The 25,176-nt window shown below is 36.5% G+C and overlaps 1 protein-coding gene across 1 annotated transcript in view; it reads right to left on the reverse strand.

Annotated features, from left to right (window-relative positions):
* Positions 1-25,176, reverse strand: part of kif1aa (kinesin family member 1Aa) — a gene marked incomplete at its 5' end in the record, with an annotated part of 64,250 nt that overhangs the window by 38,565 nt on the left and 509 nt on the right. The window contains 11 exons of the mRNA XM_081379798.1: positions 4,797-4,939; positions 5,609-5,687; positions 5,774-5,852; positions 6,507-6,524; positions 6,642-6,707; positions 7,830-7,907; positions 8,121-8,232; positions 10,264-10,442; positions 10,608-10,676; positions 10,997-11,176; positions 11,292-11,365. Of these exons, the coding sequence (XP_081235924.1) occupies positions 4,797-4,939; positions 5,609-5,687; positions 5,774-5,852; positions 6,507-6,524; positions 6,642-6,707; positions 7,830-7,907; positions 8,121-8,232; positions 10,264-10,442; positions 10,608-10,676; positions 10,997-11,176; positions 11,292-11,365 (1,077 nt within the window). The remainder of the gene's footprint in view (positions 1-4,796; positions 4,940-5,608; positions 5,688-5,773; positions 5,853-6,506; positions 6,525-6,641; positions 6,708-7,829; positions 7,908-8,120; positions 8,233-10,263; positions 10,443-10,607; positions 10,677-10,996; positions 11,177-11,291; positions 11,366-25,176) is intronic.

A 25,176-nucleotide genomic window follows, 5' to 3' on the forward strand; every position in this document is an offset into this window, starting at 1 on the left:
AAGCAGACAGAAAAGGATGAGCAGAAGGAAGGAAAGGTAGAGAAAAGAAGACAGAGAAAGACTTGTAGCTTGAAATAAATTTGAATTCAGAGAGCAAGAAATTTCACATGTGAGGAGAAACGCTCAAGAAAGAACAGACAGTCACAGCCCAGTAAAGGAGACAAGCGGAAATAAAATAGGAGCTCTAGCACAGGCACCCGGCAGCACAGAGACAGCCATCTCAAGCGCAATGTAACACTTCGGGCTTCAGCTACAGCATTACACGTCGACCATCCAATGACAGCAACCTGAGAGCCATGTCTGAAATATTTAACAGGCATACATGCATTGATCTGGGCTGTTATTTGACACCAGTTTCTTATATGTGTTAGTGTACATTGAGCAGAATAATGGTGTTAGTCCGTTCAAGCAACTAAATGGCAATTCGTTCTTGGTCTTAAAGATGAAAATTCTGTCATCGTTTACTCAAATTGATCCAAGCCTTGGATTTAAACTGCATCAAATGACGACATGAAAATCAAACGTCAAGTTATATCAAAACTTACTGGCTCTCGCATGTCAGGAGACAAACGTTATTATGTGTTTTTTTATTTTTATTTGATATGACAGCGAATAAAGACTTAAATCTCAGTTTAATCATGCAACTGATAATGCCACTTCAGAAAACTTTATAGTCAAATTAAGCTATATGCTAATTTTAGACCTTGAAACCCAACTGACACTCAGTATACAGACAAACACAGCTAAAACCTTTTTCAAAATGTATTATTTTGTGTTAAACAGAAGAAAGCAAGCCATACGAGTTTGGGACGACATGAGGGTGACTTAATGATAACATAATTTTCATTTCTGGTTTTTGAGTTTTGTGGCTTTTATATACATGGATTTGAGGTTTTCTGAATGCTAATGAAGTCACTAAAAATCTAAATTCTTCCAAGAAAACATCTTGATGACTCATGTTGCACTACACTGATTTTTGTCCAATTAAATGGTGTCTAGAAGAATTGCCCCGCCCCCGCAAACAACTAGAAAGTAAATAAATTGTTGATGACTGCAATGGTCCATCTCTCATACTAATTAACATACACTTTATGTAAGCAAATATTGACTGTAGTACATCTGGACATTATCAATGAGCTCATATTTCTGCTAAAAGCCAGTGACTGTCATTACTGTCATCAACTAACTGGAATGATTGTCATCGCTGACCACAGTAAAACCTCCATTACCAGTTCAATTATACTCTCGTAAAATCCATTTGACAGTAAAATTTACATCCTACATCTGTTACAAAACAGCATTCACAAATCTTGTGAGCCGCACACAGGAAATATCCTCCCACGCTGCTCTTACTTAGAGACACTGTCAGCATTTCATGTGATATCCACCTATCCAACCACTTAATATCATATAGCTCTAGCTGAACAGTTATGCTAATATAATTTGAAATGCAACACTGGAAATAAGTGGCTAAATAAACATATACTCTATAGAGTATATAGTTTGTCTTTGTAATGTCTCTGTAACCTTCGGCACAATAATATCTCTCAGCTCTGACAGTGCTGCTATGGCAACAGAGTGCTTACTCGGTGCTACTACACTCCTAAGAGAGCTACCAGGCAAGTATCTTGGGTAAAACGTGAGAAGACATGGCCCCTGGTGACGGATGACTAAACACCAGACTAAGATAGATATGTGCTCTTCTAAGCATATAGCAGCTCATACAAGAGGATTGCATAATACATATTGAAGAAAGGTACTTCAGCTAATACTTTCCGCTCAAAGCAGTGCTGTGTGCCAATACGCGCAACCTCCCTTCATGGCTTGAGATTAACAAAGGCATTACCCCCTCTCTACATCCATCTCGGGTTTGAATAATGGTTCCATCACACACAGAGCAAATGCAATCAATTATGCACTAAAAATATTTTTTCATGACTGGCCAGTCCCTCGTCTGAAAGCACAAATAGCCACTTATTACTTATGGACAATGTAGTACAAATAGAATATTATTTATGTTTACTCTTTGTCTGTCAACTATTGGCACACTATTATAGATTAGATTAGGCAGAAATGCAGAAATAGATTCTTGATGTAACAGTTGCAGGTTTGGACATGTTTGGAATGGTCTATATCTTCTCAAAAATCGATACGATCAAGGCCATTAATTATCCTTGCCTACATTCATTGCTTTAAAGAGTTGAGTTGTGTTACATCTGACATTAAGAAGCATTGGGTTTGATGTTCAGCCATTATTAAAGCAGCAGCTAGCAACAGGCAAACATTGTATAAAGAAAACACAAGCTGTCACTCAAACACACATCTGCACTAAGTCCCTCCCACTGCAAAATACAGTCAGGTATCAAGACTTACTCCTATGTCTTGGAGAATTTTAGTGCATGTTGAATATTTAATTGAACGTACATTTTTTGTGCATCTCTTATTTTACAATTATGGTGTGATTTTTGCAAACTGTGGAAGTCACATAAAAAAATATATAAAATGCAATTTCCTTGCATTAGATTACAAAATATATTTACAATGTAAAAAATGTTTGTTTCAATTTAAAAAAGTAAGTGTTATTGCTACCTGAACATTTTAAGTTTAGCCAACTTGAAATGTGAAGTTGTACTAAGATCCAACTTAGATATTTGAGTTGACTAAACTTAAAATTTTAAGATAGCGCGAACAATTTAAGTTGAAACAACACATTTTTTTGCAGTATATTGTAAAGAATAGAAGGATATTGTGTGCTGAAGTGGCTAAAGTGTGCAGACACTGATTTCAGCATTAGGACACAATTATTACGCATTAATAAATCTTTACATTCTTATTCAATGAAAAGCATATGTAAATAGAAGGCAGCTAAAGAACATTCACTAGTATGACAGATGAGTGGATGAGTGAGATCAATTAGCTCATAAGTGTGACATCACATTTATCCCGCTCTGCACTGCAAGCCAAAAGAGAACGATAACAAAAAAGAGGGAGTGAGAAAGAGAGAGAGGGAGGGAGACAGCCCTGCATCACCAGACTAGATAAAGCAGCTTTCAGCTCAGAAACCACACCAGCAACCAGGGTTAGAAAAAAGCAACTGCCAAATAATCACATCCAAAAATTGCATTTTAGTAATAATCATTTAGATTATTAGAATACTATATTATGTTTATCTATTACAAATGCAACTTTCCTAATTCTATCCTAACTTTCCTAATCTATATTATTTATAATTATTAATATATTAGATACTAAATAAGTAGCAAATATATTAATGTTTAGCATTTATATAATGATATTTCATAAATCAACAATTATAAAAGATAGTTAAACCCTTGAATAGACCCTGATGCTGCAGAGATCTGCTTTATCCATAAAAAACTGCAAAAGCGTAGAAAAGAGAGTGAGATAGAGCCCAAGAAACACACATTTCAAACCAGCAAAATCTTCAACTGGCCCCCGAAACGCTGAGAGAATGACAAAGAAGAAACAAGAGTAAGAGGAATAATATAGAAAAAAAGTAATATATACAGAATAATACAGAAAAAAAGAGAGAAAAAGAGAGAGGAAAGTGAGACTCATTGTTTCACACAAAAAGACTTTAAGTGCTCATAGGACATTCAGAGTCTAAACTAGACTTTTGAAAGTCACTTGACACTGAATTGTACCAAACCCAGAGGGCTGGACTCCAGACCGTCTGTTTTAAGGCATTTCCCCGCTGGGATCACCATCAAGAGACGATAGGATGAGAAAAGAAACGAGTGATTAGAAGAAACAGAAATAGAGTTAGGAGTGCACAGGGAAGAGTAGAGGACCCAGTGGAACCTAGTGAGTTTTTTAAATAGTGGACATAGTGATATAGAAATAGTGTGTGTGTGTGTGTGTGTGTGTGTGTGTGTGTGTGTGTGTGTGTGTGTGTGTGTGTGTGTGTGTGTGTGTGTGTGTGTGTGTGTTAATTTTAATCATCCATGATTATCTTTGCAACTCTCTTCTATCTCTTATAGAGACAAAAGCTCTGTTCCAAAACCTAACAAGCCTCCTTGCTGTCTACAACCTACATAGGCAGCTGCCTTGTAAGAGAACATCAAGGAATCTCAAAAATTGACAAATTTCGAACATTATCCCTGCATTCGAATATGCCTACTTCCATACTACAGGTATATGGGTGAAAAACAGTATGTGAGATGAGTAGTACAGTCTGTCAAAATTATAGTATTTAATAAACATTAGGCGAAAAGTACTCAAATTACTTGCTACTTCCAGAGAGATTCTGAAGTGCGCAACCGAAAGAAACTTTACTATGAAGCCACAGGAGAGAATTTGTGAATGACAGTGAAGCGACATAAATGACCCTGTAGGTCACATGACGTAGTACGTCTAAATTAAATTCTAAACGTCTATAAACTTACTTTTGTAATGGTGGCGAAGTAGGTTTAAAACCAAAAGTAGAACCAAGTGTATTATATAGTAAGTGATTTTGGAAGCAGCTTATGTTGACATCAACTTCATGGGGTGCAAAAGTAATGCTCTTCACTGACACTCAATTGAAAATCATAGAAAGCAGTCTACTTAAGTTCAGTTGTCTATTTTTTTGAACAGCCTTTGCCATCTGTGGTGCCTTAAAATGCTGTTTTATAGGCAGCTTACTAGGATTTGGAACAGAACAATAAAACATTTGCAGTAATATATGTTTCAGTACCAGAAAGAAATAGCAGTCAATGAGTCACATTAACTGTCTGATGAAATTCTTAGAATGAAAAGAAGGTGGTGTCAGAGCAGAAAAAAGCAAATGGTCTTACTCTCAATGATGTCACCCAGGCCCTGGGCATACAGGAGATCCTTCAGACGTCCCACCTCTTCTTTCAGTTCACGCACCAGACGGTTATTAGGATCTTCATTGATCACAGCATTACAACGGATCTGTTTAGCCCTGTCCGCATACCTGCATAACACACACAACTGTTAGTGAGTGACTGCACTTTGGTTATGAATAAATAAGTGGTAATATATATACAAAATTGTGCTTTAACAATGTTGCTTTTCTTGTGGCTATTACATTATATATATATATATATATATATATATATATACACAACACATTCTCATTCTTGGGCGTCATATACTGACGCTTTTGACATTTCGTCGACATCGAACGCACATGGCACCCTTTAGCGTCAATATGACATGCACAGAGCTTTGTTCGGTTATGGGTAGGTTTAGGTCTGGTGTAGGGTTAGGGTTAGACCGCTATGAGGCGCCTTCTGGCCCATATCTATCTGCGTCTCATTGACGCTAAAGGGTGCCATGTGCGTTCGATGTCGAGGAAATGTCAAAACCGTCAATATATGACGCCCTAGGATGAGAACGGGCTGAAAGAGACATTCTACTCTATTGCACACACACACTTCTGATAGGTGCCCAATTACTCTTTTCAGCAGTGTTACTGCACACCAGCATCTTTGAAGGGCATTTCAAGTGGGAGGCAGGTGTGTGGAGAGGAAACGGGAACATTCTCATTATGTGACATACTGCTATATCTGTCAGCTCATTAACAAACTTCAGACAGAGAGAAAGAAAATGATAAAACTGGTGTTTTACTGAGGCAGAATACCTGAGAGTGCTGAGGGTTTCATCATAGTTGATGTCGGCTGGACTCAGAGCGGCCACCATTGCAGTGCGAGAGTTGCCACCTGTACGAGGTCAAAAGGTCAATTGTTTCAAGAGCGAGAATATATTATTATCCTGTTTCATGCGACAGAACACCTTTGATACAAACCAAGGTTCTCTCTCAGTAGCCAGGTCAGTACCGAATCCCTATAAGGAATAAAATTTTCCACTTTCTTCTTCTTTTTGTTCTGTGAAGAAAAGACAAAAACATTTTTTTATATATTATATTATATTATATTATATTATATTATATTATATTATATATTGTTAGAAAGTTTGGGGTTGGTAAAGATTTATTTGTTATTTTTGTAAAAATGAAAGATACGTTTATTTGATCAAAATAATATAATATACAAACAATAATATTTTTGAATATTATTAAAAATATTATTATAAAATAACTGTTTTCTGTTTATTAAAATATAATTTATTTCTGTGATTTTCATTCAATTGAAATTTCATTTCAAGATTTTTCATTACTTAAGTCTTTAGTGTCACATGATTCTTCAGAAATTATTCTAATATGCTGATTTGATGCTGAAGAAACATTCTTATCAATGTTGAAAACAGTTGTGCTGCTTAATATTTTTTGTCCAAATTTAAAATGTGATCATTTTTTTCTGAATTCCTTGAGAACAGAAAGTTTAGAAAGAACATAACTTATTTGACACAGAAATAATTTGTATTATTGTAAATGTCTTTACTGTCACTTTCCAGAAATTTAATGTGAATAAAAGTATTAATTTAAAAAAATAAATCTTACTGACCCCAAACTTTTGAATGGTAGTGTATAATAAATGACTGACAGACAGACAGATGGAATTTGATCAACAGTGTTATACCTTGTTTAAGCCAGAATCCTGCAAAAGTGATCAAATACATTGCGGGTGATTAAACTGACACACATTTTACTTTTTATGTTGAAAATAATAAATCATCAAACATCCTCAAGGCTCAAAGCAAAACAAAACACTTACCACCTCAGCCAGAGCTGAAATGACTTTTCCCAGGGTAGTGAGTGATTTATTGATGTTTGCTCCTTCCTGTGACGCAAAGGGTAAGTAGAAATAAATAATTACAATTCCAAACTCAAAGTACTGAAGATACTATTCTTCAATATACTAGATTATATTGAAGATAGAATGAATAGAAGTGCTGTCAAAATGCTCTCAATGCACTGAGAGTAGGAAGTATGTGAAGAGAATTAGACACACAAAGGCTTTTCACACTGTCGTTCTACACCCTGCTTATAACCCACGGTATAGGAACATTTCTCACTAGTAATTTAGTCTTTTTTTTTTTTACTCAGGATTATGAAACCCTGCTCCAGGGAAGGGTTACTGTTGGGGTTACTGGTTAAGTTTTTGCTGTGCTAACCCAGCATACAGTACAAAGCGAAGCGGTGTTAGAATGATAAGGGCCAGAAAACCGTGTGCCTCAAATTCACATGCATTGGCCAATCACAGAAACACTGAGTGTTGTATCTGAGTGTTCGCTGTCATTTCAGTGTTCGAGGGGAAAAAGTCAAATGGGGATGTAAAACGTGTCAATTGTGAAATACTGTAGAGACCTTTTCATTTTTACCTTTATAGTCTAAAAAGTCAATTCAGGAAAAAATGTATGACAGTCAGCATTTATATAGTATATAATATGCAATCAATGCTAGAACTTTATGTAAACAGGTCGCATACTGACACTGCAAATATGCAAAAAAGGATATTAACCCAGAGTCTAGGAATCTACAGTTTGTAACTTCAGTGTATGAATACCAAGGATTATTTGTTAAATGAAATATATTAAATGAATCTGGGTAAATTATGAGCAACGTGAAAAGATAACCCAGATTCGTTTAACCCAGGGTTTACAAATGACCCAGGGCTAACTATTTCAAGTGCGAAAAGCCATACAGAGTGGGTACAATAATGTGGAAGTCACAGGCCCTGTTTACACCTGGAATTAAGAAGAATTTTGTTTGATCGGACGAGAGAGACACATTCCTGTTTACACCTGGTGTTTTAATCCGTCTCTTTTGTCCACTTTCGACCACTTCTGTCCTGAGTTCTTTGAGGGGAGGGTCTATGGGTGGGTAAATGTATGGGGTTTTTCAGATCTTTCGATCTAATGGATGAAGTAAGCTCAAAGGAGACAACGGAAAACAAACTCACCTTGAGCCGTGTGCCTTTGGCTCCAGTGGAGTCTGCTCTCTCACTGCCGGCTAAATCCACCAGACTGATTTTGCTGACCTAACAGAGAGGTTCAGAAGAGGTCAATAATGAACATGCTGGAGAAATGGACAAGCCCATATCACCTTTCACATCAGCCATAGAGAAAATAAAAGTGCGTGTGTGTGCATCCCTGATGTGCAAGGATGGGAAACAAGTGGCCGAGCCTCATGCTCTAAATTGAGCCGTATATTATGATTGACAGGGTCTGTAACATGCAAGAGCAGCACGTACCTTTTCTGAAGTGTTATCTGTTTCCGAATCATGCCGCTTCTGGGTGAAGATGATGTTGAAGACGGCGTGAGAACGGCTGCTGGTCTCATTCATGTTAGTGGCAGCTACTGTCCTGGATAACAGAATTTCACCATTCAGAAACTTCATTCAGTGCTCAGATTATAATTCATGTGAAGTATTACTGTGGATTTAGATTTCTCACAAGTCTACATATCATAATCTCAAAGCATTTGCACTAACTTCAAACTTTGGGAATCATCTGGTCCTGAACTAAAATTTAATGATCATCAAAATGTTTCCCTGATGTATTCAGATCCATTCTCTAATGTACAATATCATTCAAAAGTTTGGGGTCAGTTAGATAAAAAAAAAATTAAATGTATTTTTATTCTGTAAAGATGCATTTAATTGATCAAAACTGACAGTAAAAACTGTTTTGAAACAGTCTTCTTTCTATTCATCAAATAATTCTAAAGAAATATAAATCACAATTTCAAAAAAGTAATATTAAGTTGAACAAATATTTTCTACATTGATGATAACAATAAGAAAAGTTCAGCATATTGCTTTCTGAAGTATGAGACACTGAAGACTGGAGTAATGACTGCAGCAAATTCAGCTTTGCCTTTACAGGAATTAATTACTTTTTAAAACATAATACAAAAGAAAAGAGTTATTTTAAATTGTAATAATATTTCACAATATTACAGTTTTTACTGTATTTTAGATCAAATAAATGTGATCTTGGTGAGCATAAGACATTTATCACAACACTTAAAAATATTACAGACACCAAACTTTTGAAATGGTAGTGATTATTCATCAGCTAAAATTCAATTCCGATAGATCTTAGATGACACAGTAACTTAAAATGTGGCACTGAAAAAAAACAAAAAACTTTAGGCCTCCTAATTATGTATTCCACTCAATTATCTCCTGTCTGTTGTGCCAAACCATCAACTTACATAACAGGCTAAATGTATCATGTAGGAGGAAGGTGTAATGTATTGGCAGGGATGTATCTCAACACCTTGAGATTAAAGAACTGTTAAATGACACTAAGCTGAGGAAACAGAAATGTACAATTATAATGCCTCCTGGAATTAAACGATCCATTTGTTTCCATGGCATTATGATGATAAGCATGAATAATAAGTAAATATTTGTTTTCCTCTCAGTGTGGACCATGAAGACCTTGAAAAACAAATGTGACCAGGGCTGTACAATAAGTGAGACCACAGGTCTGTGCAGCAAAAACAATAGGAATAGAATAGAATAGAATAGAATAGAATAGAATAGAATAGAATAGAATAGAATAGAATAGAATAAAAAATGCTTTCACATTGTGTTAGAATTCCTGTAATTACAAGAGTCTGAGATTCTACTTTGAGCTGTTTATATTCTCAGACCCCGGAATGATTTGTTACTATGGCAACACTCAAAATCCAAAAGCCAAAATCCATGTGTGACTTTGTTTTAGATGACAGCATAATAATAGAATGAATACATTAATTCACTTCTATATACTCTTAAGAAATGCACCAGGAAACACTGGCTATAATGAAATGGCTTCTTAAATGAAAAATATGATATCAGGTTCCTGGTTATCTTTCGTTGCTAATTTTGGTTTCATGACAATCAAATGAGAGCATTTGGAACTTTCATAAAATTCCAGAGTTTTTGAAAGAAGTCTATTTTTGTTTTCATTGGCTGTTTTGTTACTGTTTTCTATTTTAATATAATCTTACTATTTTAAAATGTAATTTATTCCTGTAATGGTAAATATGAATTTTCAGCAGCCATTACTCCAGTAATCAGTGCCACATGATCCTTCAGAAATTATAATATGCTATAAGTGCTCAAGAAACATTTCTTATAATGTAAAAGTTAAAAACAGTTGTACTGCTTAATTGTTTTTGTGGAAACTGTGCTAAAAAACTTTGTAACATTATAAATGTCAGTTTTGATCAGTTTAAAGAATTACTACACTTTTAAAGTTTTTACTAGTTGGAAATGTGTAATTACAGTAATACACACATGTAATAAACACTCCATTAGAATAGAATAGAATAGAATAGAATAGAATAGAATAGAATAGAATAGAATAGAATAGAATAGAATAGAATAGAATAGAATAGAATACCTAGCCTTATTCCCTGAGTCCATCAGGTCTTGAATGTCATTATATGATGTGACAGCGAGTTTGGACAGATCCTCTACATATGGGCCCAGTAATGGGTGCTCTCGCACACGCAGATTTCCTTTGTTTTTGGGGTTCAGAAGATCTCGTACCCTCTCGCAGTAAATCTCCATATAACTAACCTGGAAGGACAAAAATAAAAGCCTGTTTAAAAGCACAAACACCATGTAAATGAGAATTTAAACAAAAATCACAAACAAATGTACAATAAAAAGAGTGTGAATGAGATGCTACAAAGATTTGGAACCAAACAGAAGAATAGAAAACAGGGTTTGACCCAATCTTACCTCCACAGAATAGGACATGCTGTTATCAGTATTGTTGTCATTAAACTTGGTGAAAAGGTCCTCACACAGCTGACGGTTAGTATGAAGGAGAAAAGGGGAAAGAGACAGACATAATAAAGAGAGATTAGTTAGTGAATAATCCTTGTACTGGTCAGCTTGGTGTTTGACTTGTCGTTTAATTCTGTTTGAACTGATCTCATTCACACTGCCTCTGAATGCATTATCATTGTCCTGTTTATACAGCAGTGCCAGTGACGAAGAGACAATATGTGCTTTAGATACACAAAAAGGCCACTCAAGTAGCTAATAATTGTATAAAAGTGCTGAAACTGATATTTGGAAACGATTAATCCTCTTCATATTTGCTTGTACATGCATCTTTTTTTTACCAGTGGAATGATCCCCAGTTGGTCCTTCTCCTGTTTGCCCATCATGGTATAGGATTTACCGGCACCGGTCTGGCCGTATGCAAAAATACAGACATTGTAGCCCTCAAAGGCATGAAGTAACATCTCCTCTCCAATGTCTCTGTACACCTGCTGCTGGGAGGCAAAGTTGATATCTTCTGGCTGTGGATAGATGAAGAAAAATATAAGTCTTAGACGTTTTGAAGACTGATTTTAAAAGCAAAATATCTCTGTTTTGTGCATTTCACTGCAAAGTTTTTAACTAGGTCTGGCTCACCGAGGTATGTGACCAATAGGAGTAATCGAAATTGAAGCTTTTGTTTTCTTTGGGTGCTTTGGGGTTGATGATGGCTGAAAGACAAGGAAAAGATGGCAGAGAATAAGTAAGGTTAATAAAACATGCTAGAGATCCTGAGTGGACACCCAATACTCTGCTGTCAGTCACTGAATGGCCGCCACACAGTGGCAGAAAGTGCTGAGTCACAGTAGTTTAGTTTAAACGAGTCCACACGTATGTGCTTTTAAACCCTGCTTCTCCCACCAGTAGTAACTGAAAGTCATCACAGAGAGGGAAGAATCACAAATCACAAATTAGTAATTATGTTCATCTAAATATGGTAATGGGTGTAAATGAAAATGACGTCTTTATGGAAAGACTTGAGTCATTTGAACTTGCATTATAAATGCTATGTAGGTGCATTAACCAAATACACTAACATTCAAAAGTTGGAGATTGGTAAGTATTTTTTTATGTTTTTGTCTCATACGTCACTTTGTAAAGAAACACTGCACACCTACAGACTGAACACGTAATATGCATGCGCATGACGACACCGTTTTCCCAAATTCAATGGACAATAACGGTATTGTTTCAAAAAATGTTTCAGAAACAGTTTTTAAAAGTTTGCATTTTCAGGCCCCCAAAACGCTGTTGTCATGTAAATGAGCGGCCAAAAAGCATAACATGTTTTACGTTTTTAGTTGAAAACTATGCTTAGTGTATGCCTAATATGCTGTATACATTTAAATCTGTAATTCAAAACCTTACAATTATTTTGAACAATTTAAAACGTTAAAATGGTTATGATGTAAAATGTGATTTTACATTTACATATTTACATTTACTATTTCGCACTAAAGCTCACATGTTCTTGCCTCCATCGAAGCAGAAGTTGTTCATTGGAACGTCTTAAATCATGCTGGACAACATGATCATCACAAACTTCCGAAGCACAAGTACCGCTAACTTTAGGAAGACAGGAAATAATACTAATAATGTCAGAAAATGATATGCAATTTAAAGTCCACCATATATGGACTGACCTGTGAAGAGTTTTTGTGTATAAGAAAGAGTGAGAGATCAAGAGGAAAAGATAAAGAGCTAGAAAGAATTGCACCAAGTTTCTACAATCTAAGGTCAGTATTCAGTATTCCATAAAAAATCTTCCCGACTTCATATTTCATATTATCCTTGAGTGAGATACAAGAAAAAACATGTTTAGTTGGCTGGCCTTGATGGAGGTCTCAAGCATAAAACTCAACTCAGGCTCTAAATATTCCTCTGGACAACTCCATCAATAATAAATAATACATTAAAATGAATAAAATAAAGGTGAAGATGGGGTGGTGGACACATGCTGAAAGAACTGTCATAGGAATAAGGCAAGCGGCCTTTTACATTTTTAAATACTGTGTTGTGATTGACAGGATTAAATGAACTTGCTCCTCTTGAACTTTCCTTTAGAAGCCCAATTAGCCAAGAGACAGGTTTCTTTGCACAATACTCCACAAAAAGTATAAGCACATGTAATAAACACAGATAAAATAATACTTTTCACTTGAGATAACTAGTACCATCCCACTAAAAATGTGTATGAAATGAATGCACAACCATATAACAAGAGAAGCGCATCGCCAAAAACACTGAGTGCATCATGGAGGAAACATCATTTAAATGGACTCTGCTTGTCTAGCAACATAAAGGATAACTGTGCAATTTCAAACACTTCACATCACTGAAATCATGTATCTCAGAACATGATTAACGGAACGGTCCTGCTCTTGCGTCAGTCTTACTCACAGCCAACCCACACGTCATCACAGGCGCTACAGTCAGGAGTCTGACAGGCAGCATGAGCAGAACATACTGTTTCTGTTCTGAAATACATCTCAGCGGCCATATGGTGGGATGTGCAAGACCAAATACCAAAACCACATAAAAATAGCCTTTTAAGTGTATTAAATATACTTAATCATCCATGAATCAAAAAGGCGCAATATCCATGAAAAGGACATTTCAAGTACACATATTTTCAGTACATGGTTGAGCAACCATTATTGGACTGAGAAATTGAATTTAGTCAGTGATGAGGAAAACTTTTCTGAAAACACACATACACTTTCAGTGGTATTTTCCCATGTATACATTTTCAATTCAATTCACATTTGTATAGCGCTTTTCACAATACATATGGTTTCAAAGCAGCTTTACAGAAACTAACACCGTCAACAAAAAGGCAACAAGATAAATGTGATGAATTTAAGTTCCAATTAAAGTGTTCTGACCTAAAAAAAGAAAAGGCTATTCAAGAATGACCTTCAGAGAGTCAATAGGTTGAAAAGGATTCTCTGCATTAAGCAAACTCTAATCTTGGTTCTCCAGGGACGCTGGAGACTCAACAAATAGAACGCATTTGATTGGTTCATCATTGAAATATACATTTTATTTTCTATACGACCTAGATAAGGACATTGTTTAAAGTGAACATAATGAAAGCTCACATGCCTCATTTATAAAATGTTGCGTAGAAACCATCCTCCATTTACGATCATTTGGCCTACGTGTGATTTAGAGCGTACGGTGTTGTGCCGAATTCCGACCCCCTGCCGAATTATTACCCCCCTAGTTGAAGTCAGTACCTGATTGCCTAATCTTCCCCCAATTAGACCCCAGCGTGGTGCTAAGCGCTTTTCCACGTCAAAGACCGTTTTTATGAATTTGAATGTTGCCGTGAATTTTAGTTTTAGATTTTTAAGTTTAAATCTGTACATAAGCATGTTTTATAAATGAGGCCCCAAATTCCTACACTAGTAAAAAAATACTGTAATGCGTTTTTATTTTATTTTATTTTTTTATGTGTGGGACATCTCTGCAGCATCAACTGCAAATGTGACCTTATTAATGATCCCTTTAATTAGCTTTAAAGTTGTTAAATGATTAGTTCACCCAAAAATGACAATTGTCATTTACTCACCCTCATGACATTACAAATTAAACACATCCTCTGATACTTAACCAAATGTGCTGGCCATTTTATGAATGGGACAGTCATTGGGTGTTATGCACGGGTGTTATTGTAAACAAAATTCTAACTATTAAAATAATTTTTGTTAACTGAAACTGAGCTTCGAAAAGGACACAAAAACGCCACTAATGTATAAATACATAGCCTAATAAACTTTGTCTAGCTGTAATGTGCTTTATTCAAAATTTTGAAAAGTTATTCCGAGAATGAACGGGTTCATCAAGCTCACAAAACCGGTCTGAATGATTCCTTCGTGAATTGACCTGATCCTTTCACGGTTCTGAGTAAGAGGACCCAGACGCAGAATGAGCGAGGGGGGTGATATTTATTAACAACAGGAGACATAACACAAGATTGGTGAAGCAAGAACAGTCCAAACAATAGGGCAGGGCAAACAACAGGAGCTCCAAATGCTTATAACGGCAACAATGGAGACAAGGCAGCGGCTCAAGGAACCAGAGGCTTGGTTAACCGCTGAAACCCCAGACTGGCTGCCAGGTCAGGAGAGTCAGCGACAAGGAAGGACACATGAAGCAGGGCAGGGACCAACACAACACACACACACAGGACAAGAGATGACAAAAAAATTAAAACAAGAGCAAAATAAAAAGTGACAAGAACTATAACTAGAGAAAACAAAATAAAGAAACTAAAATATAACTGGAGCTTGCAAAGAAAGAGAAAACAATAGTAATAAACAAGAAAAAAAATCTAGAAATAAATAACTGGAACGGCAAACAAAGGAAATCAAAACAAGACTGGAACCTTGCAGGGAACTAGGTAGGTTGAAAAATAAATAAAAGGCAAGCAAAAAATAAAGACTTGAACTTGACTTGACATGAACTTGAAGAAAAACTAGAATTATCAAAAGGAAATAAATACATGACTGGCAGGAAAAGACTAAAGTAGCAGTGTCTAACAAGGCCCGTAGACTAACATGCACACAAGAGAAGTACACACACAATTCACACAACGGACCAGCAAAGACATGAGGGAAAGGAGCACAATAAATATGGAGCAGAGCAAATGAGGATCAGATGAACACAATCAGGCTAATGAGGACTAAACTGTGTTCCAAATCACTCCATATACCCTCATTCACTATTCCCTACATTTATCCACTAATATAGTCCACTTGAAAGAGTAAATGAAAACGAGTCAGCAAACCACTGAGGCTGCGTTTGAGTCCAATATTTTAAGCCCTTCCCTCCGTCTCGTTCACTTGGATGTAGGCCTATGCCATTGCTTACGTTGCACGAGTGTTCACTACTGGCGGAACCCTTGCAATGTATTTAAATGGAACCCTTGATCACTTGGAATCTGCTATGGAGCTGATTTATTATTTATATATATTTTCCCTTATACAATTGCTTACCACCATTCTATAGGCCTGTATGTATGCTTGACCTGTTAAAAATTATATAAACAAATATTTAATATTAATATTTTAATATATTTATATTAAATATAAAATATAAAAAAAATACACAAATGAAAAATGAGAACAATACAAAAAACTATAACTGTGTAAAAAACAGTCAGCTTAAGGTAGCTACAATAATTAAATGCAGTAAAATGTCAAAATGACTAAATTAAGCACGATCTGCTGTGACGTCACAATCATGGTACATTGTGGTCTGTGGATCTGCCTGAAGTGTATATATTTAGTAGACTCGCTCCCTCTGTCAAAATCAACGGGTCGAGGGTCTGTCCAAATAAACTTCCCTCGTTCACTTGACGAAGTTGAATGCGCTTCAAAATGGCGGTGGGGATTCCCCCGAGGGAAAGTGCTTAGGGAAATTCACGTAAATGTGGAGTTAAACACAGCCTGAGTGCACCGGAAGGGCTTCCGCTTTTGCATACTTTGTGCTTGCCGTTTAATAATAATTTAAAACTTAGCAAACTGGTAGCTCCAGTATATGAAAAGATTTATCTTGAACTCTGTCATGGAAACTAGCATGTATAAACCTTAATTAAACTATTTAATAATCAATTAAAAAGGAATTTATCCCTGAATGATATAAAGCTGTAGCCACATTGGACAAGCGGTTTCGTAAATGGATGGATGATTCAGTTCCGGGTGCCATCTTCATTCGTTTAGCACAACCCACACAGTGCATTGTGGGTATTCTCTAGCCGTTGAGTGTGCATCAGTTGTACACTCATTATTGCGCTGCATTATGGGATTTGAATGAGTGCGCTCGATAAAGTCCACTATGGTTTCGGACACCACTACAAATGGCTGTCCCCTCAAATAGTGCCCTATTTAAGGGTATAGGGTGTGATTTCGGACACAGCCCAGATTCAACAAGTGGGCATGGTAACAGGAAACAAGGAGGCGGGACGAGAGAGGCGGGACAAAGAAACAAAGCAATATGAATTTGGAAAGATACGAGGGGAGTAAATGGTAACAGAAAACAAATGTATTGATTTATCATTAAAACAAATGGATTAATTGCTTAAAAAAAAAATCAAGGTTTCAGAATACCATGTTAAGAAAATTGTGATTGAAGCAATTCATTTCAAAAGCCAATAGCCCAGCAATCTCACAAGAAAACACTTCTGGACCTCATAGTTGCAGCACCACAGTTTTAGATTCAACATAAAACATATTTCTGACTATCTCACACACACGCACGCGCACATGCACACACGCATGCACAGCTGCCGAGTAACAGAAGGACGTCATTGTATAATCCCTCCTGTAAAGCTCTGTTCTAGTTTTATATGATATCACTCAAGCAAAGCCTGAAATGCCTGAAAACAAATCAATTCCTCTGCTAACTAAAACACCCATTGGACAACTGGGCTCCAACAATTAGCAAATCTAATTCATATTAAAGAAATATTCTCTAAAAAAAGGCTGAAATATCCTAATTATATGGTTTTTAATTTAAACTCTCATATAGCTCCATATCAAAACACATCTAGGCACATGAATCTGAACATCAAGCAACATCCTGAGGCCACGTTATTCAAAACAGGAAGCTCTATTCTAAAATGGCCGACCGCACTTAAGGAGTTGGATTGAAATAATTCATTCACTTGTGTCGGTAAAAGGGACAGACCCTTTTAACCAGTCTATACATCTGTGTCTATCTGTCTCTAAGGCAGTGCAGTACCAGCTGTACATAAGACTATATGAGTTATAATAATAGCACCACATAGCCCAGGGGACATCATGCGTCACCTTTATAGAAGCACTGCCATGTTAAATCTACTCTTGTTGTTAGGGTTCTACCCTGATAGTCTTGTCAGTCTTGTCTCTGTTCAATGTTTCTTTGATTGCCTTGTACCAGAGCACATGGCTTTGTCTTTGTTTGTGTAGCCATCCTTGTTTCACTAATTGTGCTCACCTGATCCTCATGTGCTCTGATCCCTTTATATTGTTCTCCTTTCCCCCATGTCTTTGCTGGTTTGTTATGTGTGTATGTAGAGTGTGAGATTTTTGCTTGTCTACTGATCTTTTTAGACAGTGTTCCCTGCCAGTTCTAGTTTTTGCATTTTATTCTTTTGAGTTTGCTGTAGTCTAGTTCCAGTCTTTTGCACTAGTTTTCTCAAGTCTTATTTTTGGTTCTATTTTGATTAGTCTTCTGTTTGTAGTTCGTTCCTGTCCTCCATCCTGTTCCACCCTGGCTGCCGCTCCATAGACCAGGCAGTAAAATGGATACAGATTCAGTTGCAGCTCAAAGTTTCTAAATTGGTATTTTATTTATTTTTTTGTTTAGATGGTTGCAGTTTTTAGTCAAAAAATAACAGAAAACTGATAAGAATGTGTAAACATACCTTTTGTAATATAGGCTATATGTTTTTATATATATATATATATATTGCAAAAGTTTAACAGACATTAAGCTGAATAAATGGCTCTTGGTTAAGAGTAGTCACAATGTTAACGCTGATATGTAAATGTAGTAATAGGAGGCAAGCAGGTCACATTTTGGAAACTGTGATGGGTTTGGAGTCCTATCAATCAAACCTAGTTAGTCCTAATATTGCTAACCTTGAGATGCCACTGCTTGAATTATTTATAGCAGTCATGGTGTCTGGTTTCATGCTCCTGAGCCGTTGTATTCCAGCACCAGCATGAAGTATGTTGTTAAAACACTGTGGCGAGCAGGACGAGGTGGCGTGATTAATAATAATGAGCGACACCTGCGCGACACACTGGTCTCGTATCTCTCACAGAGGAGCGGAAGCATAAAGGAAGAGCGAGAGAGGACAGGCCTGGATTTATGTTGTGGTTTATGCCGTGAGGGGCTGCTGTCTTTACTTTCCTTTTGTATTTGTTTATTTTATTATTAAAGTCTTTAAATGTTCGCCGGTCCCCACCTCCTCCTTCCCATAACAACGAACTGCGTTACAAACCCTTTTAATATATAAATGAGTAAATTGTCAATAATGGTCTTGTGCGGTCAATATCAGACCTCTTTCCTCTCCTCTCATCATCTCTCCTTTGCTCTGCTTTCAATAATGACAATGATTCATGTCCACCATTTCAGTAGTTGTTACAGTACATGAGTCATGGCTGAAGCGGTAAATGCACAAACCTAATAAGGAGGGGTTTTTTTTAAATCGCTTTTATTACCCAGAAGAGGACGTGGCGACTGCTGACGTTTGTGTGTGTGCAGTGAGATGGAGATTTTGGGTTCAAGTTTCAATGAGTGTGAATGTGTGTAACCAGTGTATACACTTATTAAAGGTCAAACAAAAGTTCACTGTGACTAGTGACCTTATAATAAAAAACCTTTTCCAGTATAGCTGACTATATCATTTTCCACTACAGTGAGTTAGATATGTGATTTTTCATTATAGCCAGATGACTACACTCCATTTTACCATTAATAGCCAGGTGATCATGCAGACTAAAACAATGTGATCAGACTAATCTTAAAACTATTCAGGAAGGTGAAAACTACTTCAACAAGATGATACTTTTCACTTTGTGAAAGTATGGTCTGGTATCTACTGCAATGTTGTTTAAGCCGAGTTCAAACTGTACACTTTTCAGGGATCATAAAATATTTATCTTTTTGTAGAAAAAAAATATATATTTCTTGATCAATTAGTGTGACATGCTCACTTGTGTTTTTTTTTTTGTTTGTTTTGTGTTGTGTTGTTTCGTGCTGCTTTGTTTCGTGCTGCTATGTTTTGTTGTTTCGTGTTGCTTCGTGTTGTGTTGTTTTGTGCTGTGTTGTGTTGTTTCGTGCTGTGTTGTGTTGTTTCGTGTTGTGTTGTTTTGTGCTGAGTTGTGTTGTTTCGTGCTGTGTTTTGTGTTGTTTTGTGCTGTGTTGTGTTGTGTTGTTTTGTGTTGTGTTGTTTTGTTGCTGGGTTGTTTCGTGCTGTTGTTGTTTCGTGCTGTTGTGTTGTGTTGTTGTTTTGTGTTGTTGTGTTGTGTTGTGTTGTTGTTTTGTGTTGTTGTTTCGTGCTGTGTTGTGTTGTTTCGTGTTGTGTTGTGTTGTTTCGTGCTGTGTTGTTTCGTTTCGTGCTGTGTTGTTTAGTTTCGTGCTGTGTTGTTTTGTGCTGTTGTGTTGTGCTGCTGTGTTGTGCTGCTGTGTTGTGTTGTTTTGTGCTGTGTTGTGTTGTTTCGTGCTGTGTTGTGTTGTTTTGTTGCTGGGTTGTTTCGTGCTGTTGTGTTGTGTTGTTGTTTTGTGTTGTGTTGTTTCGTGCTGTGTTGTTTCGTGTTGTGTTGTTTCGTGCTGTGTTGTTTAGTTTCGTGCTGTGTTGTTTAGTTTCGTGCTGTGTTGTTTTGTGCTGTTGTGTCGTGCTGCTGTGTTGTTTCGTGCTGTGTTGTTTTGTGCTGTTGTGTTGTGCTGCTGTGTTGTGTTGTTGTTTTGTGTTGTGTTGTTGTTTTGTGTTGTTGTTGTTTCGTGCTGTGTTGTTTCGTGTTGTGTTGTTTCGTGCTGTGTTGTTTAGTTTCGTGCTGTGTTGTTTAGTTTCGTGCTGTGTTGTTTTGTGCTGTTGTGTCGTGCTGCTGTGTTGTTTCGTGCTGTGTTGTTTTGTGCTGTTGTGTTGTGCTGCTGTGTTGTGTTGTTTCGTGCTGTGTTGTGTTGTTTCGTGCTGTGTTGTGTTTCGTGCTGTGTTGTGTTGTTTCGTGCTGTGTTGTTGTTTTGTGCTGTGTTGTGTTGTGTTGTGTTGTGTTGTGTTGTGCTGTGTTGTGTTGTTTTGTTTTGTGCTGTGTTCGGCCAGAGACAATTTATATGAGACATGCCACTTCCTCAATCCTCAATACAACTATATAAGGAAAACCCGTAACGGCAAAGATGGCGGTTGTATGCACATGTCCCGCCCCTCCCGCTGGAAAGCCAATCATCTGCTTTTAACAGTCAGCAGCTGACCACTAAGGAGCGAATGTACAGTGACGTGACATAACTGCCATATTCAACCTGTGCTTTCGCGCTGTGGCTGGCGCTGAGCCAAAGACGGACGCGCTCAGCGCTTGTCATAGGCTCTATCACAACTGTTCAGTGTTTTAACCACATAATGTTTATTTTAGGTTTCAGACATTTAAATACATATAATTGTTTAAGTGCTTGGCACAACACCGGCATTCTGGATAGAGACGTAAATGAAGTTTGGTGTCCTGAACGTGAACCCTTGCGCATGTGTAGTAAAGGTATAACCTGTGGGGAAAAAGGCATTTTAAACCTTATTTTGGGGCAAAGTCATCAAACTTTTTCAGCGATTTTTATCATATTTTACTACTGTTTCTATACATGCAGTTTTTATGTCACAGTGACCAGTGAAAGTGCAGTTCTGACTTTCTGCCCATTCATTTAGATAGGAGCCTGGTCTTGTTAGTCCGAAATAGCTGCCCGGAGGCGTTGTCAAGATGGCGGCCGAGTGGCACGACTTGCCTAAAAGGACTTTGGTTCGGCACAACTCCTATGCAATGTGTATTGTACAGTCTGAAATAAAAGATCATTGATGTCACACAGTGTTCCATGGCTTTTACCCAAGATCTCACTGGGATTATATTGCAATAAAACAACCGTAAAGGACCATAAATATAACACAGATTAATCTATTAAAGACTGAAGACCCCATTGCCAAGCACACCATTCTCAATCAATATAAGGGAAGGCAATTCTGTGAGTGATGTGATCAGGGGAGCATCAACATGGCAATCAAATCCTCTCAGCTAAAGTCCATTTCAGGATTTATCAAATAGATAATTCAGTATCTTTTATAAATGGACTTCTACCACATGTATAATTACCACAGTATCACTGAGAACATCACACAGAATTTACAGCTGAAACAAATGAAAGCCTGTGTCAGGGAAGACTTTTTGCTGTTAGAAACCATTAGGCTGAATCTTACATTAGTTGTCTCGCAGGGAACAGCGCTAAAATCTTCAGTGGTTCAGTAATGAGACAATTTCCTACGAAAAGGAAACCCCTTTATAAGAACTTAAAGGCCTGTGTGAGCGGCCCAATGGTGCCTCAGTGATAGCAGGGTGGCTTAAACCAGTCAGAGCTGTCAATCATTCAGCTCTCCACCATTCTACAGCTTTGTGGGAACTCGGCTATTGACCCATCTCAAGCTGGCAGCGGTGACAAAGCAGCCGGCATGTAGCACAAAAGACACTCTCTGGGCTCAGACTCCCACTAACAACCAGTTATTTACACCCTCAGAATGAGACTGGGTCTGGCCTCTCTCCAAATTACTGCTGACTAGAAAGGCTCTTTCATGACATCATCGACCCTCTTACCGTACACCGAGTCTACCTTTCAAAGGAGAAAAGGGCCGCAATCTACAAAACTATTCACACGTGTGTTTGCATGTGTGTTAATGCATATTTTTTTAGATTCTGTGGTTCGAGTAAGGTGCCTTTAACCTACAGAATCCACATGCACAACAAAAACAGGGTCAAACATGTTAAGCAATTGATTGTTTCTAACATTAGATTTTGAATAGATCTCTTCCATTACGCCACTCCGCTGGGCCTTTGTGTTTAAGGTGCCTAACGATTGTGTTGAAGGTTTTGAAAAGATGCTTTTGAGTGGACTCTGAATAGACACAGGCAAACCACACAGGATGTCTGTGCAGGTAATCTAGCATTTAAGTTAATGTTATGCTGTGTCAATGCTGGCTCAGATTCGAAATGTCATTATTAGAAAAACACCATAGAAAAAAACAACTTGAGGCAGATACTATAGAATAATCCTCACTTTTCTAAGGGTGGAAATGCACATACTGTAACATCCTCTGGCAAACTCGAATGTACTCATTAAATAGTAAAAAGTTATCAAGATCCTAAGACTTCTTATGTAATCAAAGTTGTCTTAATTAGGCACTACCAGCTGTGCATTTGAATTCACCTCAAATGTTCAAATTAGCAATGCATCAAGAAGATGTGCTAATGTATTCAAGAACGTCAGAATTCATTTGTAAATGGTGAGAGTGATGCTGAATATTTTTTTTTTGACAGAGTGATAAGTGCACTTAATGTCCTCAATGGCTAATAGACTAGCCTGGACTCATTATTATTCATAGATTTTCATGGATATTTATGAACATATTTATATGCTCGGGTATGCGCTAAAACTAACAATATGGACATACTGACAATATGGATAAAATTATTGTCACTATATATATATATATATATATATATATATATATATATATATATATACAGTATATATATATATATATATATAGTATATATATATACAGTATATATATATATATATATATACACAGTATATATATATTCAAAATATTCTATATTCATAGAAATATGACAAGGTTGACAAACACAATCCATTTACAATGGCAGTAAGTGTTACTGCTGTTTTTTATGGCTCATTTCTCCATTGTTCAAGGTTCACAGTCTACTCTGTGCCCATTAAAACAAAATAACTGGAGCCTGGTGTATTGGGCTTTTATCCTCACTGTTATCAATGTCATATTTACATTATACCCCACTAGCTCAGCTCGCCAAAAAACGCAAAACAACAAAAATAACATCTGCAACAAGGCTTACAGATTTGCCAGACCCTTCGTAAAACCCTTGACCTGAGCTGTACAACAATACGGTGGTGTAATATTACATCCTCTATAATGAGGATCCTTTCGTACAGATATGTGCACAGTGTTTTTACAAATAGTCAAATGGTATAACAAATGGCCTATGGCTTTTTACTGCAATTCTTTTTGACTCAATATCTGGTGTAAACATGAACACTTCATCAAGAACTACCTCAGGTGAAGAGACGATGGTGGACACATTGTTTTTTCTCAAGCAACACAAGGTGGAAGGGAGGAAGCTAAATTAGGCCAGACTCTAAATATTTCACAAGCTCTCATTCATTATTGACCGACGGCTTCGCCCAGCTGGCAGATTAGAAATCAAATCTCTCTCCAGTCAACGATTAGTACCCTCAATTCTCCAAGCACATTCACACTTGCAACCAAGAAATTCTTCTGTATGATGACATTGCTGTAAAAGTGTATAGGCAATAGGCTACCCCGATCCCAATTTAAAATAATATTTTGACATAATACATTTAACCCTTCTATAACATTCTACAGCACACTATAGAATACAAAGACAAACAAGGTAACACTTTAGAATACTGTTCCGTCATTAATTAATTACTACACAGGAACAAATGAGTAACGCAATATTAACATTCTAGTAACTACTGTTAACTAACAAGAAACTCTGATTAACAAATTAGTAAGTAATAGCGCTCAATTGAATGTGGTAGTTCAATATTAACTAATCAATAACTACTCCTTTTTTTCATACCTCCCAGAGAACTACTACCGGTTCTTGATTAATGTGAATAATACACATTAATTCCTTCTGAAGGATCTTCACTTCAAGAATTAAGCATTATTCACTACATTAATTATGAACCTGTATGGCCCAATGACGTGACGTGCAATTTCTAATTATAAAAGTGATAATTTCACTTCATGGAGTTGAGGAAACAATAATAACATGATACCAAGGCCAGTAAAACATTTTCAGTGTTAAATCACATTGCAGTGTTAAAATGTGGGTAAAGAACTTGAACAAGTAGAGTCACGTTTAAAGAAATCACAATATCATGAGAAAAAATAGTTGTGCAAATTTTTTTTTCCTGAGCTCTAAATATTGTTTACTGCATCTCTTTATATATTCATTAAGTATTATTGATTTGAAAAGTTTTAATATCATAATATTTAGAAAATGCATTAACGTTATCCCATATGACATTTTGACTGGTGTCGTCACATGATTCTCAGTTAAACCGCTTAAAATACATTGTTTAAAATTGAGATTTTAGTCATAAGTAAAAAACATCCCCATAAAGATAATAACTACTTTGATGTGCAGTTTTAACCTATTTGAATTTTTTATCAGTTGAAAACCTTATTTGTCACTGGCCCGTATATAGGTTCTTAGTAGTCCTCTGGGAGGAATGAAAAAAATAGCAGTAATTGGTTAGCTAATAGTGAACTACCACATTCGAATAGCACTACTTACTAATTCGTTAGTTTCTTGTTAGTTATTAGTAGTTAGAATGTTAATATTATGTTACTCTTTTTTTTCCCCAGTATATTATTCATTAATGATGGGACAGTATTCTAAGTTTTTTCCCAAAATAATAATAATATATATTACTTTAGCCCAGTAATAAATTAAAACTGCAAAATGTAAAATAAACGGGAAAATTAGCACCAACCTAATAAACTTTCTTCTACCTCATCTAAACCATTTAAGTTGTCTTGATTATGAGTTCTTTTACTATCCAATGACCCAAAGAATGATGCCTTCTCATTAGTTACTTTGAAAATGACCACTCTACCAGCTAAACAAGTGAAAATAGCAAACTAAAACTGATCACTAATAATTACAGC

Source organism: Scardinius erythrophthalmus (genome assembly GCF_964197995.2).
Source record: "Scardinius erythrophthalmus genome assembly, chromosome: 12".
In the NCBI taxonomy this organism is placed as follows: Eukaryota; Metazoa; Chordata; class Actinopteri; order Cypriniformes; family Leuciscidae; genus Scardinius; species Scardinius erythrophthalmus.